At 44.1% G+C, this 16,413-nt stretch overlaps 1 protein-coding gene and 1 non-coding gene across 2 annotated transcripts in view; both read left to right on the forward strand.

Moving 5' to 3' along the window:
• PROM1 (prominin 1) overlaps positions 1 to 16,413 on the forward strand; it is a 101,223-nt gene that overhangs the window by 68,723 nt on the left and 16,087 nt on the right. The window contains 5 exon segments of the mRNA NM_001314109.1: positions 2,786 to 2,945; positions 5,147 to 5,299; positions 11,611 to 11,734; positions 13,488 to 13,591; positions 15,134 to 15,218. Of these exon segments, the coding sequence (NP_001301038.1) occupies positions 2,786 to 2,945; positions 5,147 to 5,299; positions 11,611 to 11,734; positions 13,488 to 13,591; positions 15,134 to 15,218 (626 nt within the window).
• Positions 3,112 to 3,214, forward strand: LOC119871322. The gene has a single exon (XR_005357435.1). It is a non-coding gene; the product is annotated as a U6 spliceosomal RNA (small nuclear RNA).

The raw sequence follows: 16,413 nt of genomic DNA on the forward strand, positions 1-16,413 counted from the left end.
AAGAACTATACTTTTTCCCCCTCTTAAAAATAATCTCTCACTAATCTGGAAAATTAAATGAGCATCAGAGCTTTCTAAATGTGCCATCTTCACACAGTGATTTAGATTTTAAGAAATAATAATCCTCTTGAACTCTGATTAATATCATCCTGCTAGGTGGAGGCTGCAAGATCAAGGGCCACACTGTAGTGATGAGTCCTTGTCGTTGTCATGAACTGTCAAAGCTAAGGACAGCCATAGATGAACTAGGGAGGTCACACTTTGATTGGTTTCACTGGGGGAAAACTGTAGGTTATTATATTTTCTTTAAAAAAAAGTGAAAAAAGTTTTCCCAGGGATACTATGTATAAGGATTTGTCTTTTTAGGAAAATATTTATCTGCCTTCCAATGCTGCTGTAATGGTATCTTAGGCTCTTAAGGTTGCTTATGATTTTGGAGAAGCAAGACTGATATTTGGGAGAATTCTACTAGTCTTAAATGATTGAATCACACTGTATTTGGGTTATGATATTTGGGGTAAATGTGCAGAGAAAGAGTGAGGTGTAAACAGTTTTTTGTGTAGCAATGACAATCGACGTGGGTTATTTGCTTAAAGAAGAAATCTCTGAAGCTATATGAGATTTTTCTCCTTTTAAATCATCTTCCCTGTGCTTCCTTTTATCTGTTGACCAAGCAGTTTTAAAATGTTGTGTTAGAAATATTTGATTTTTTTTCCTGTAATAGTGTTCTCTCAATCCATTAAGGCTTCGGGTGAAAAGCATTTCACATAGTGCTTTAGATGTTTTGTGGGTTCCTTTTTGTTTCACCTAAGATTCTACTTTAAAATATTAGGATATTAAAGATGAAGTTCTCAGTTTCCTATGCTAGCCTCTGAAGGCTAACACATGCTGTGTGTCTGATAGCCACCTGCTTACTAATTTCTGTGTTTACTTTTTTTTTGTTCCCCCTTTCTGGACCTCTTCTGCCAATACATGCAGCCCTCCCCTGTAAGTCTGGCAAAGCAAGGTGTGCAGTATGCGTGAGCGAGGTCCATTGCACACAGTGTCATTGCCTAAACACAAGCCAGAGTTTTCCCAGGTCTGGGCGGGTATCAACTCCATTAGCCTGAATATCCATTGCTTATTTTCATGTCTTTCCAAAAAAATAAAAACCCTTTGCTCCCATGTTTTGATCACTCGGCCCTACCCTGCACACATATCTTGAGTGCCTACTGTGTGCCAGGCTCTGCTGGGCTTAGGGGGTGGGAGATGAATAAAGCATGATCCCTGCCGGCCCTTCAGCTGGGCATGTAAACAGATGCATTTTCCCACACTCTAGAGACATGACAAGGTATGTGCAAGGGATCCAAGGTGGGAAAGGCTAGTGGAATGCTTCCTGGAGGAAGCAACATCTAAACTAGACCCCGAGGGAAGTATTTGGGGAGAGAGGACGCCGGCCATGATGGTCACCCAAGCTGGCAGGGCCAGGGAGTTCTGTCATATGGGAGGGCAGGACAGCCTGAGAAGCAGAAAAAACCTATTTCTGATTCTAGGGAATGTTCATAGGTGAGGGAGAGTCTGCAAACCACATCTCTCAAACTCCCAAAAATCCTAGAGGTAAAGAAGAGATCCACCAAGTCACCTTGTTGAGGATCCTCAGGCTTTTGGACACAGGTGGAAGAGAATTGAGACACTGTGGGTAGTCTTCTCCTAGGAGCTCTGTGTGAACAACACACTTTGAAAAAGATCCCCACCATCTTATGTAATTCCATTTGATTCATGCAACCATCTGCCATCCGAAATTCACCAGGAGCCCTGGGATCACATTGTGAGAACAGTTCACCTTGTCTCTGCTGCTGCAAAGAGATTTATCTCCCTTTTCAGGATCAGTGAACACTTAACTGATTAGCACGTTCTTAGGACATCTGTGTCAAGAATCACTGTGGATAGTGGCAACTTCATACCTGTGTGAGCACTGAGTTAGGTGATGCCCATGTCCTAGGTAACCTTGATCCCAGGACTTGTCACAGTGGACACACTTCCCAGAAACTTAGAACTTATCTTCTCTCAGAAAGGTTAGGATGGATGTTACTAAGAAACTCTTTGACCACTGGGAATACATTGCTATCTACATATGAGAGACACAGGTGTACTTTAACAAGTCTTAATTTGTAGGAGTCACATACAGTTTGAACAAAAATGTCGCCCGGGGCTCGCTTGTTCAAAAAATGGTTCCTGGTGAATTATAGTGTTCCTGAATGCTATTCCTTATTAAATTTATTTTTTCCAAAATCATTTAACCGAAGCTTTGGAGTTAGACAAACCCGGGGTTCAATCCTATTTCTAGCACTTTCTGGAAAAAAAAAAAGACCTATAGGCAAGTAGTTTAACCTCAATAGCCTTCTGGCTCACTTCATAAAATAGGAATAAGAATATCTACCCCAGTGGGATAAATGAGTTAACATTTATAAAAGTGCCTGGTCTGTGGTAGGCATGCCATATGTTTTAGTCACCAAGGTTCATTCTATTTCTTTAGTGAAATAAGTAGCAGAGGAAAACTCTGGCTTGACTTCAGCACCATGTCATTAAAAGTCAACGCTCATAGCTTGCCGTTTTGTTAAGTAATTGCTCTTTGATGGTCTTGGCTACATTCATGCTTGTTGTAGAACCTTTCCACGTTTGAAACACATACATAACATGGGGAAAACTCAAAAAGTGGTTGAAGCTCTTCATTTTTGTTCCAAAAACAAAGTTTCTGTTTCCCCGTAGTTTTGAAAATGCATAACCTGGATATATTTGTTTTCAGATGTCAAAAGGACCTTGAATTCCCTTGGCTCAGATATTGAAAATATGAGCGAACAGATTCCTATTCAGGATAAGCTGTCAGATTTCATAGGTTATATTAATGACACTGAAACTTACATTCACCGCAATTTGCCCACGTTGGAAGAGTATGATTCGTACAGGTGAGTGCCCCCCTGGAGCTGGCAAACTAGAGAGCTAACCTTGCTCTGGAACAGAATAGAAATCTGATATGATAACTAGGATCATCATCTTATGAGAGAAGATCGTACAAAGAGCCCATAGCCCGATAGGTGTTAACCCTAGTTTATGTTTATTTAAAAAGTTGGAGTGCTCGCTTTGGCAGTGCATATACTAAAGTTGGAACTAGACAAGAAAGATTAGCATGGACCTGCACAAGGATGGTATGCAAACTCATATATTATGTATTTTTTAAAAATGGCTCAAGAAAGTTCTTGAGCCTAGTAGTCAGTAACTTGCCATTTTGACATCATTAATGGCTTCTAGAATCTTAGTCATAACTATCTAACACATGTAAAATTATTTTAAAGCCCGAAAGTAATTAAGGAGAGCATTTGAATAATATTCTTCTTTTCATTGGCTTAAAAAATAAACATGTAGAGCTTTGTTCTCACAGAAAGATTTTCCTTGAAACGAGTAAATTGCTCAAGAGCTCAGGGAAGCAGCTGTGGTCCTCAGCTGTTGATTGCTGCATTAGAAAATGTTAGCAGTGGGGTTTGGCCCTGGAGACGACAGTGGACATCTCAGGCGGGAGTGCTAGGGAGCCATGGACTCACAGACTTGAGGAATTTCAAGGACCACATGAGATAAGATGTGCTCTCCTCTCTGAAAGGCTCAGCCCCACCACCCATCACTTTCAGAATCATTCTTACAGCCCAAACTCATGGAGATTCCAGAGACTTTTCTTCCTATTCTGGTATTTGTTATGTAAGACCCCAAGATAAATAATAAAATGCTAACAATAATTGCTAGCATTTCACAAACAGTTGCATTGTGCCCTCCAAAGTGTGTTTCGTGGGATATCTCATAATACTCAAAAAAACAAACAAACAAAAAAAATCTGCCGTGTTGTGTCCTATTTGTAACCTTGTTTCACAGACAAGTTGAAGCTCAGAGGAGAGGAATAACCTTCACAAGGTCAGCAGCAATGTAGCAGAGATGGGTTTTCAACTCCCATCTGACTATGCTCTTAATTACTACCCTGTAATCATGAAGACATTTTCTTACTGCGGCTAGGCCATCCCAGCAGGTGTCAGGACAAACATAAGACAGACCCTTTCTCAATGAATTTACAATATCATTAGAGGTTAGAGTTTCACAAATGGAAAGATTGATACAATTATCTGTCTATACGACGGGCTCCCCCTGCCCTGAGAACTAGAAGCTTATTTTTAAAGGAAATCTAACCAAGCAGATGAAGCATGTATTAACTGCAAAAGATTTCTGAGGTTCCATGGCTCATGGTTCCAGTGTCTGGAACGAAATGCCACAGAATGGGTGCAGGTGGCTATTATAATTATCAAAATTGCTCTTAATTTAATTAAAAGCTTCAGTGGCAGTTTTTGTCGCAGAACTAAATTCTTTATTTTTTAGTGTTTTAAAGATTGGGAAGCATTTCTAGCCTTGAATGCTCCTCAGCTCCTGGAAAAGGTTGTTGTTCATTCCGGGAATGCCACTAAGACCTAATTGAGGATCCATTATCCTAAAATGTCTCACAGGACCATTACAAAACTGAGATTTGTATTCTACAGGCACTTGATTTAGGATGCTTGTAAATTCTAAAGTATTCAGCGCACTCCCCATGTAGAGTTTCTGGTTCAGCAAAGAACACGATGCCCCCTTTCCCTAATAATTCTTGCAACTACCAAGCATTTTAGAGAAAGACCAGGGAAAAGAGCCTGATATTTCTTTATCTGTTATCTAGTCATGATCTGTCCACATCTCGTCATCATTATAACAAGTGCTCACAGCATCGGGGACCTTGACAGGACTTACAGATCTGAAGGGGTACGGTTATCAGTAGCTTTGGAGAACCTGGGTAAACCCTGCTTTAGGAGCCCCACAGAAATGAAACAACAGAAGGAAGCAATCGTCTCCCGACCAGTGAGCGAGACAGAGTTCTTCAAAACCAAGATAAAAATTAAAATTTCCTGCTGGTTGGGTTGGAGGACTAGGGGTGAGAAGGGATCCTGTCACTACAGTGTTACTCTCCGAGGAATTAACAGGGGAATCTGATATTTGATTGCCAAGTATTTCTCACCTGCTCCAGCCCTAGTCTGACAGCTTTTGTGTTATAACAGTGCCACCTCTTTTATGTATAATAACACCGTGCTTGCTTCACCAGGTGGCTGGGTGGCCTGATTGTCTGCTGTTTGCTGACCCTCATAGTCGTCTTTTATTACCTGGGCTTGATGTGTGGCACATTTGGCTATGACCGGCATGCCACCCCGACCAGACGAGGCTGCGTCTCAAACACCGGGGGCATCTTTCTCATGGTGTGAGTGTTTGCTCTTCCTTGCCACGTGGGGGGTGAAAATGTAGGTGGGAGAGCAGATGGCACGAAGCCAGTGGCCTCTGCGCTGAGTGTTCTGGGTTCCAGTGGAGCAGGTATCCCCGTGTGATTGTACCTTTCGTCGGTTTGGGAAATCCCGCCAAGTGTAAAAAAGTAAAAGAAAACTCTAAATTGTTTGTACTTTGATAGACAAGCTGAAATGCAGCGTCTGTAGATGGTGGGCTGCTCTGTAGCTAAATTATTTCTAAGCTTGCTTTCTTGATTCCTGTTGTATTTTCTCTCTCTCCCTGCCACCCCCTCCCTGCCTCCCTCCATCCATCCATTTATTTATTCACCAGAAACTTGCTGAGGATTGGCCTGGTATCAAACACTGTTCTCTGTGGTCAGCAGTATCATTAGCTTGTTTACTTTGAAACTGGAAACTTGATTCAGCAAAGGGATTGTTGACCCGGCACCCTTAGGATTTTGACACGTAACCTAAATTAGTGATAAGAGCAGGTGTGGGGTATCAGCGAGAGGCAAACCTGCAGAACACTGGAGCAATTGTCCCTACCTCAAAGACATTCATACCCAAGCTCATATTTTTGAAACAAACAAACAAAAAACCTTCACCAGGATGTGACAAAGCACAGAGGGCATGAGCTGGGTGTGACTGGAGATGGAGCCAGAAATGTCAAGTAGGAGGCAGAGGTAGAAGCTTTGAATGCACCTCAGAGAGGAAGCTGTATGGCTTCCAAGTTGACATTTTCTTTTCCAGTAAGTATATCAAGAATAAGCAGCGGGGTGTGTGATGGGGCTGGAGAGGAAGGTAAAGCTTTAGAACAAGTTCATGGAGCAACGGAGAATCAAAATCTCAGCCATGTTCTCATTTCTCTGCTTGTATCACTAGTAGCAGGCTGGGAGAAGCTGGTCAGCAAGTGTTGTGCATTAACGTGCTTTTTCAAACATTGGGTCACTACAATAATTAATTAGACTGTTGAGTCATGATGGTAAGGCCTTTCCCTCAAACCCGTAGCCTCCAGTAGAGTACAGCTTTTATTAGCATTAACACAGCCACAAAGAGCCTTCCAAACAACCTTGAAGCTAACAACACGGGAATCTGCCAGAATCGGACACAAGTGAACAGCACTCCATGCATGGAAAAGGCTGTGTGCTCACATACCTACACTTAAGAAATTAACCCAGCAAGGAAGAGTATATGGCCCTGCCATTTTGTATCTGTTCACGATTACAGATTGTGTACAGATACAAAATAGTTTAGATAGAAAATGAGTTTAATGTCCAGATTTTACTAATCCTGGTACTTGGCTGTTTTGTCAGTGTTTCAAGGTGAGTCTATGCACCACATCTTTTTAACTGCTTGGTGGGAGGGAGCACCTTGCTCTGAAAAGCTGCACTTCTCATAGAATTCTATTTTGCACATTTTTTAAGAGTCGAAGCCAAAATATATGCTATCTGGCTTTGAAGATAAAAGAAACAGGGGAATCATGAGCAGTGAGATGGAGTCTAAAATTACTTCAATTTGGGTATAATTCTCACCTCTGCAGACTAAGGAATCTGTGAAGAGACAAAGTCACATGGAAGCCCATGGCTTGGGAATGAAGGGCTTTATCACATGGTAGGAAAAATGCTGGCCAATGCACTTCAGGTGCATTGTTGACACCTACCACTTAGCATGGAATTCATGTTTGCTGTGCTTCCATGTCTCTTGAGACATCTGGTAAACAACTGGATAATTATAAAGGAGGAAAATGGTACAAGTATAGTTAGTGTAGTCAAACTGATTAGATGAATGTAATTCCCTCTTAAAAACTATTTATTTGATTGTAGGAACAAGAAAGAGTGTATTTTGTTCAGCTACAACCATAACACCACCTGTTCTTAAAAACAGTGACGCCATCCATTGAAGAGCATGGTCTCTTCAAAAACCAAGCAAGAATCCTTATTTCCCAGGGGGCTCCTAGTGAAAGAACTGGCAGGAGGAAAAGTAGAAAGGCCTGGCTTTGCTCTGATACTCTGTCTTCTGAGGGTCTAGGGAGCACATTAGGGACTGGATGGGATACAGTAGGAATGTACATCTGTCTCAGGGGCACATGGAAGGTCTCCCTTGAGGTAAGGAGACCTAACCCAGGTACAAAGAAAACAACAAGCTCTTGTACTGAAGCCCACTGTGAAACTTCCAGTTTTAGCTCTTGCAAAACCACGCTCAGATTATCTGGAGCTTTGAAGAAAAGCTAATACCCAGCATGGCCATGGGTGTCACAAAATGGGCCACACGTACACACCGGTGGCAGTTCAACAGTCATAGATATTTCAGAAAACAGTTTGTCAGGCTGTAGTTGGGGCCAGAAAGACACAACAATCTCCTTGGCCAAGTCATCTCCATTTTAGGGGATCCGTTTTTAGGAAGAAGAACCCAGCTGTGGACAAAGCATCACAAGCAGGGAAGTGTTCTTGCACTTTTAGTTATAATAGTGATGCATTGGGAATGACACCAAGGTCAGCCACCAAAGAGTGAGAGATCCTGGGGTCACTGAAATGTAACCAGGTTGTCTACCTTGGATTGTTGACCAGAGTCCCTAAGATGATTGACAGGAGCTCACGAGATTATGCACACGTCACTACCATAACTGTGTAGATTTAGGAGTCAGCACACGTTTCTATAAAGGTCCAGATAATAAATATTTTTGCTTTTACTGGCCACATGCAGTCTTTATTGCATGTTCTTTTTCTTTTTTAAAAAATTTTAATAAAAAAAAAATTTAATAGTTTTATTTAACCTATAACATCCAAAACATTATCATTTCAACTTTCAATCAGTATAAAATTACTGAGGTGTAGTCTATATTCTTTTTTTCTCTACTAAGACTCTGAAATTCAGTGTGTATTGCACAGTTATGACACATCTTTATTTGGAGTAGCGACATTTCAAGTGCTCAATAGCTCTTTGTGACTAGGAGCTTTGGACATTGAAGTTCTAGGTAATGATATTAAAAACATAGAATTCAAGTCAATATGGGAATTTTTTATTTTCCTGGGACATCTAAACTACTTCGTGAAATTTGGAGGTGAACCTTAAAATTCCCTTGGCTCCACTCCCTTATCTAACTTAATACCAATCTCATTGATTTTTTTTTTAACATTCTAAGAATGTTATCAACCCATTCTCTTTCTCTACTCCCAACACCCCAATCGAAGATACCATTTTATCTCAACTGTGTATCCTCTTACTGATTTACCTGCATCCACTGACCATTCTAAACTCTTCTCTATCCGACACCCATGGTAGTGTTTTCAAACATCTAAATCTGCTCATGTGATCCCTCTGCTTAAAACACTTTAGTGGCTTTCTGTTGCTCTAAGAATAAAGACAAACTATCATAATATGATCTACAAATCTCATTTCTGGTCTAGCTACACTAGCCTTTTAGTCCCTGTCACCACTGAGCCTGTGTACATCCTAATTAACTCCTATTGCATGTTATTTTTCTTTTTTTTTATTAAAGATTTTATTTATTTATTCATGACAGACACAGAGAGAGAAAGAGGCAGAGACACAGGCAGAGGGAGAAGCAGGCCCACGCAGGGAGCCTGATGTGGGACTTCATCCCCAGTCTCCAGGATCATACCCCGGGCAGAAGGTGGCGCTAAACCACTGGGCCACCGGGGCTGCCGCATGTTATTTTTCTTATTCTGGTTTTACTTCTCCTTCTTTTCAACACTTTGAGCACACATTAGCCCTTGTATCTGAGTGACAGGCCTTGGGTGTGGTGTGTTTTTTATCTAGATAGATGCATATTTAGGAAACAAAGGCTGGAAATGCTAACAATAAGCTATTTAGAGTAGCTTGTTGTTTTGAAGCATTCTTTCAAAGGTTTTGATGATTTTTGTGACTCCAATACACACACATGCTCAGGCACACGGTTAAACTATGGTGACTGGCATACGCTTCACACGTGTTCCCCTTCTTTATACTCTCCCTGACCTCAAAAGCCTCTTAGGTCAGAGAAATTCAAGCTGAGAGAGGCCCCTGCAATGAGCAGATCTTGCTATTTATTTCATCCAAACCAGACAAATATTTGTAATTGCGCCTTAAGTCTATCCACTGGGCAGATTCATGCCCTTAGAAAGGGAGGCTGTTGTTTCTAAGTCCATCAGCCTATGTGCTTCTGAGGGTCCTTCCTGTTTGTACCAGTGACGGTACAATCATCAGTGATGATCTGGCTATTCCACCTAGACAGATTCAACACTCTGCTCTGTCTGTGTCTACACCTGAGTAACTGAGCACCCTAGAGAAAAGTCACACCATGGGGCACGTTGGCGTCCCTACAGAATTTTATTCCTACCTCAAATGGATCCTTCAGAGCCCTACAAGTTTCTTCCATCCTTACCTTCCCCCTTCCTTCTTTCCTTCCTTCCCTCCCTCCCTCCCTCCCTTCTTTCCTTCCTTCCTTCCTTCCTTCCTTCCTTCCTTCCTTCCTTCCTTCCTTCCTTCCTTCCTTCCTCAATGGCTTTTTTCACTCTGGTATATCCATCCTCCTCATGTTCCCCCTCTCTTAGTAGAAGGCTTTACCACCTTCTTCACAAAGAAAATAAAAACCAAAACAACTTCCCAAGGCGCCGGTGGTGCTGTGTCCACACACATATGGTGCCACATGCAGAGGGATGTCTCCCATCTGGGCCTGTCCCACCTGCGTTTCCCAATCCCATCCCTGCACACTGCCCCAAGCCTTCCATGGGTCAGTCTGCCCTCTCTTGCATCCTCCTTCTCCTCTTCCCCTCCCCCTAGACTTGCTTCTCAACACTAAACATGTTCTGCTCTCTCCCCTCTTTAAACGTGAAAACAGAAAACCTCCCAACACCCCTTCTTCCCTCTCACGCCCTTCCCTGCACGGACTTCTGGAAATAATGGTGTTTGCTTCCTCTGGTTTTCCTTATCTCCATGCCCTGCCCAGGCCACTCCCCTGCCCTCAGGTCCTCAGTGGCCTCTAGGCTTCCAGCCAGAGGACTTCCTTTACTTCTTCTGGAACGTGCATGCCCTCCCTGCAGTGTTTGGGACCGCTGCCCACTCTCTCCCCCTGCAGACACACCTTTGTTTTCCCTTCAGTGACTGTGGGCCTGGTGCTTTCTTTCCTACATTGCAACTCTCCTTAGCAGTCTTGTGTGTCTTGTGTGCTGCTTGCCCTACTCACCTGCTCCTCCAGCAGCCAAGTCCCCCAGGCCCAGCCCAAGTGTGCTTCTCCCTCCAGCGTCAGCCCCAGGGTCCAGTGGTCACGTCTAAGCATTTGATTGCCTCCTGCAGGCCTGGCACCCACATATGTGTGCTCCAGACGCAGCCGACTCCCCCCCAACATCCCCCGCACGTATCATGGGGGGGCAGGGGGAGCAGGACCAGGTCGCACCTCTCTTCCTTTCCTGGGCCCCGGCATCTCCTTCCCTGCTGCCAAGCCCCAGCTTCAGCCTGGCCCTTCCTCGCAGCATCCCCAGCACATCCCGCGGGGTCCGCCTCCCCTGTCCCATCTCCTCTCCCGTCTCACTTCTCTCCCCTGCCTCCAGCCACATCGGGCCACCGCCCAGGGCTGACAACAGCCTCCTCAGTGGTCGCCACTGTCCGTCCTGTGGTGCACACTCTGCCGAGAATGTTCTTCCTCAGAGAGAACCGGGCTTATGTTCCTCCTGCGCTTCAAGGCCCGCAGCAGCCTGCCCTCCTGGACCAGCCAGGCCCCGTCCCGTCCCGTGCACCCCGCCTGCCCCCCCCGAAGGCTGCCTTCGCGCCCCCCCAGCCCTCCCTCTGGATGCAGAGCCACGTTGGCCCCTTTCAGACTCCCAGCGGTGCGTGCCCCCCTCAGAACGCCGCCCCTCCCCGTGTCCCCGCAGCTTCACCTCCCTGACCCCAGAGACCATGTCTGAAGCACCGTGCTGGCTGCAAGGAGAGCAGAGTCTAAGCCTTCCCTAAATACGTGTGTGCGGCCCACAGATCCCAGTGCCTATGGCTTCCTGTCCCCTCCTGAGCAGGCAGGGTCGGTCCCTTAACCTGCACAGAGCAAAGGCTCTCGGTCTGTTTCCTACACTGCATAGGTAGCATTAGCAAGGACCAGCAGGTAATACTGGATCTCTAGTTTTTTGTTGTGTGTTTTTTTAAAGTACTCCCTACATCTGACGTGGGGCTTGAACTCATAACCCGGAGATCAAGGGTCACACACTCTACCAACTGAACCAGGTGCCCCTGAATGTTGAATGGTTTACTGTAGAATTCCAAACTTTATTTCCGTTTTGGTTTTGGTTTTGTTTTCCAGCGGAGTTGGAATCAGTTTCCTCTTTTGTTGGATACTGATGACCATTGTGGTGCTCACGTTTGTCATCGGTGGAAACATGGAAAAACTGGTCTGTGAGCCTTACCAGAACAGGAAACTATTCCAGGTTAAGTATGACTTCTGGGCCCGATGGGATATGCCTTCAGTGGAAATTCTGATGTCTCTGTATCTTGTGGGGTCAGAAAGATGAGCAGTTTGGTTTCTTAATTCACTAAGTTAAGATTCCTTCAATTAGAGCAAATAACTGTGGTAGTATTGTTTCTCGAACGTCAAGTGAAATGAGTACCAGGACTTGAGGCGTCCTCATCAGTGTGGATTGTAATAAGCTGGGAAAGAAAATTCTTGAGGAGGGGTACCCCAGGAAGTTTCTGACATTTTAAAGAGTCTCTCAAATGACAATTGCCCATACAGATGGTGTGAGGCCTTCAATTTGAAGTGAGAGACACCAACAAATTCCATGCCTTGTGGCCAAGTATCGTCCCTGGTGGACGTCTGAGGAGACCATTGAGAAATGAATTTGGGCTCCACTTTCTCCTGAAACTGAGTCCTGTGGGCTCATCGGGACCGCTTCTCAGTTCAGCTTCATTAGTTAATGAGGAGGTTTGGGTCTATGTGCCAGTCTTTTCACTCTGGCTTTCTGGTGCTTTTTTCTACATTCTGGCTTTTAAAATATATTTGTTTTCCTGTTTTATTGTATATACTTTTCCACTTCATATCTGTTATGAAATCCGGTGAGGAACTATGCAGGTAACCAGTTGTCATGGAATTTTATTTTATTTTTTAAAGATTTTTTAATTTACTTATTTGAGAAAGAAAAAGTGTGCACACGTGAGCGCATGGAAACATTAGTAGGGTGAGGGGCAGAGGGAGAGGAAGAAGCAGGCTTCCCACTGAGCAGGGACCCTGACGTGGGGCTCGATCCCAGGACCTCAGGATCATGACCTGATCTGAAGGCAGATGCTTAACTGACTGAACTATACGGGTGCTGCTGTTGTCATGGTATTTTAATTTTTCAGTTGGCTGAGGAAAATTAAATTGGGAGTGTCGATTTGTCAAATTATGTCTGTTTGGCCTCTTGATAAAAAAAATAATAGCGATCAGCAAGCCAGACTTCATGTTCCATGCTGTGTTAAATTGCTAAAGTGGAATTCTTTAAAAATAGAGGGATATTTTGAAAACATTTACATTCCTCAAGCACATACATGGTCATGCATTAAGGAGCTCATTAAGATATATGATATATTAGCCATCTTAAATATATGATGTTAAGTGAGAGAATATGCAAGTTTTAATTCATTTTGTCTAGAGTAAAGGAGTAAAGAGATGGGCCAACTGTTTTATGGCTTTCTATAGGCTATTCTGAATCAAGTTGTCAATTCTTCTCTTATTTCTAATGTCCCTGTCTTACTAAGAGAGATGTTCTCTCAGGGCAGCCCCGGTGGCTCAGCGGTTTAGCGCCGCCTTCAGCCCAGGGCATGATCCTGGAGATCTGGGATCGAGTCCCACATCGGGTTCCCTGCACGGAGCCTACTTCTCCCTTTGCCTGTGTCTCTGCCTCTGTCTCTGTCTGTTTCTCATGAATGAATAAATAAAATCTTAAAAAAAAAAAAAGAAAGAAAGGGAAGTGTTCTCCAAAAAAAAAGCAGTTTCAGTAATTCTTACTGAAGTATCAGTAAGAACTGCCCCCATTGGGCAGTTTATTATGATCACACTATTATTTTCTTGTTTTAAATTGGAAACCAATGAAGAAAATCATGATCTGAAAACCCCCAAATATATTTAACAGAATATTTTATTATGTGTATGCATATTAGTATAAAAGCATCTCTTTCAAAATAGCTTTTTTCAATTTGTTCTAGATTTTGGACACCCCATATTTACTAAATGAGAATTGGAAATACTATCTCTCTGGCATGGTGTTGGACAAACCGGATATTAATCTCACTTTTGAACAAGTTTACAGGTATAAATAATGGCATGATGCATTTTTTTGGCTACTGAAAATGTTGTTTGTTCCAGAATGAGATTTTGCTTTCAAAGTGTCTTTAAGCTTGATAAGACTAGCTGTTCTATAATCTTCACAAAGAGATAGTAGAAATAAGACCAAAAAGAGATCCTTCTACTAAAAGCCTTCTAGACTTTGGTGTGGTGATGTCTCAAGGTCCTTCTGTTCAGTATCCCCTAGACCTCGCTAGTTAAGGTGACCCTAAGTGGCATTAAAGAGATCCTCTGAGAACTCTGGTGCAGGAGTCACGCTACCCCAAGTAAATGCCATATAACAAGATGTCAGTGGATGGGTCCAAATCTCATACATGCTAATAGTGAAGCACATGACAGGCCAGGCTGTGTAGTCAGTCTGCCTGGGCTCCAGTCTTGGCTCTGCCATCAGGGAGCAGGCCTTGGTGATCTTGGGCAATTTTACTTCTCTGTTCAATAGGGTTCAAAGCCTTCCCATCATCTCTAGCAGAGACAACAAATGAGTGGCACACGTGCCCACCTGTTGATCTCGCCCTCGTGATAGCCGTTGGTAGTTAGCAGAGGTCTTGTTCATAGCCCAGAGAGTCTCAGGATCCTTCTCAGGATCCTGCCTCAGCATGTTGTAGGCAAAGGTTATCAATCGATTTGAGTTACTGTGCATGATTAAACCATCCCTGGCCTGAAAGGACGAAGCCAGCCTTCTTGGCCTGGCCTGCCAGCTCTTTATGACTCTGGCTCTGCAGTCTTACCCCTGGTGGTTAGTGTATCAAGCTCTCTGTTCCAACAACACCAACCTACTGGGAATTCCCTGAAGAGGAGCATCACACCTCTAGGGCTGTGGGAAAGTCACTTTACCCAGGCACCCCTCAGGGCTAGAGGGCTTTGGCTGCTGGACCAGGAAGAGGCACCCCCAGGAAGCAGCTATCTCAGCAGCAAGGATATGCATCAGATGAGCCTGCCTTTCTTGGCTCAGTTGAAGAAGGATTTTGCACGTTTTAGAGAAGCATGAAGAGGTGAAGCCAAGCTATGTGAACTGACCGTCTGGATCTATGTGTGTTCCGCTTCTGTATCTCAACCCTGGAAATACAGAGGCAGGTGGTCTGGCAGAGGTTTGAATCTTTTAATAAAGCCCATGATATGCTGTGTAACACACATCTTTCCAGCAGGTGGTGGCTTGTTTTGTTTATTTATGAGAATTTATTTCTTCCCAATTTGTGAACTTATGATTCCATCATAGCACTAGAAAAAGCACAAAGGAGACAGATGGAAGGATGACTTACCACTCTTACTGTAACTGTTCCAAAGATGGGACATTTAGTAAAGCAGGGAACGAAGAATGGTAGGTCTCCGGGGCGAATCCATGCAGCCACTAGTGACCGCCCCCCCTGCATCAGCCCTCAAAAGCCGCTTCTGTGCTTGCAGATGTAAACAAAAGATACACCGTGAACCTTTCTCTCCACCCATAACTGGGGACAGAGATGGACACGGCTGCCTTTTCTGGATCATGATCTCTCTGTTTTTCCCACAGTGACTGCAAAGAAAATAAGGGCATCTATAGCACACTTAAGCTAGAGAACACCTACAACATCAGTGAGCATCTCAACATTCAGGAGGTAAGGAGTAGAGCCAGGCAGGAAACTGATGTACATCTTTAGTAAATCCATTTCTTTCTTTCTTTTCTTCCTTTATTACTTTCTTTCTTTGTCATTGAGGTGAAATTCACGTAAGGGAAAATCCTAAGACATTTTCGCCACCCTCAACCAGGTGTCTCTCTTGAGGCATGAGTTCCTCTAGTGGACTGTGCAGGTGCCCTAGGGGGGTCTGGCTGCAGATGCGATGCAGGAGGATCTTATCTTGCTATGTGTCAGGGTCCCTAGAGGAACAAATCCCAGGGATATTGGCTTTCCAACACTGGCCACCCTTTCCTGGTAGGTGCCTGAAGAGGGAACAAGACACCCAAGACTCCAGCCTACACAGTCTTTGCCCCTTGGGAGTCAGGGCTGTGGCCCCAGGGCTCCAGGGAGGCCCTGCAGAGCTCTATTGGCCTTCGAAAGACGGCGTGGCAAGAGTGTTGGGAGCAGACAGGAGGGAATGATTTCCTCCTTCTCCTTTGCCTGTGCCCACCCACAAATCTTGAGCCTTAAGACTCTGAAGAGAGGCCACTCGAGAGCATTCCAAGACAGGAGGAGGAACAAGAGTTTCCCTGGCAGGCCTAGGGTGCCATCAGCATAGGCTCTCCCCCTCCCCATACCTGGAGGCCTCTGGCCTTCTCGGGGGTTAAAAACTTAAGGAGGCTTCTTTCTTTTGGGCTTCCAACTGGAAGCAGATACCAAGAGACACCAAGGAAAGAGACTGTTCCCCAAACCCCATAGCTTGTCCACTGAGACATCACTGGCTTTCAGAGGCACCATGAGACCATGGTGGCCTCCCACTTTTCAGATATGAAGAGGTTTATTTAAAAGCCGAATACAAATTCTGTACTGTGTTGTATTTTGTATTGTGTTGATTATCCTCCCTAAATATTCCCTGCATGTATATACAAACAAAATATAATTCTGTAACCAAGCCCAGACTAAATGTCCTCTACTCATTTGGCATCACACCGTGTGTCATTTTCTCTGTGCACCAGAGACAGAGTGCCTGGGACGCTGGCACTGCATGCTGCCTGAAACTACTTAGGTCAATCTCAAGTCCCCAACCATGTCCCCATGATCTCAAGCATCCTCACTACGCAAGTCCAGTGCGTGCTGCCTTTTTTCGCCCTGAATACAGCCTGCCTGGCTCGTTTCAGCATCCATATTTGTCAAG

The sequence above is a fragment of the Canis lupus genome, chromosome 3 (assembly GCF_011100685.1).
Source record: "Canis lupus familiaris isolate Mischka breed German Shepherd chromosome 3, alternate assembly UU_Cfam_GSD_1.0, whole genome shotgun sequence".
Taxonomy (NCBI): domain Eukaryota; kingdom Metazoa; phylum Chordata; class Mammalia; order Carnivora; family Canidae; genus Canis; species Canis lupus.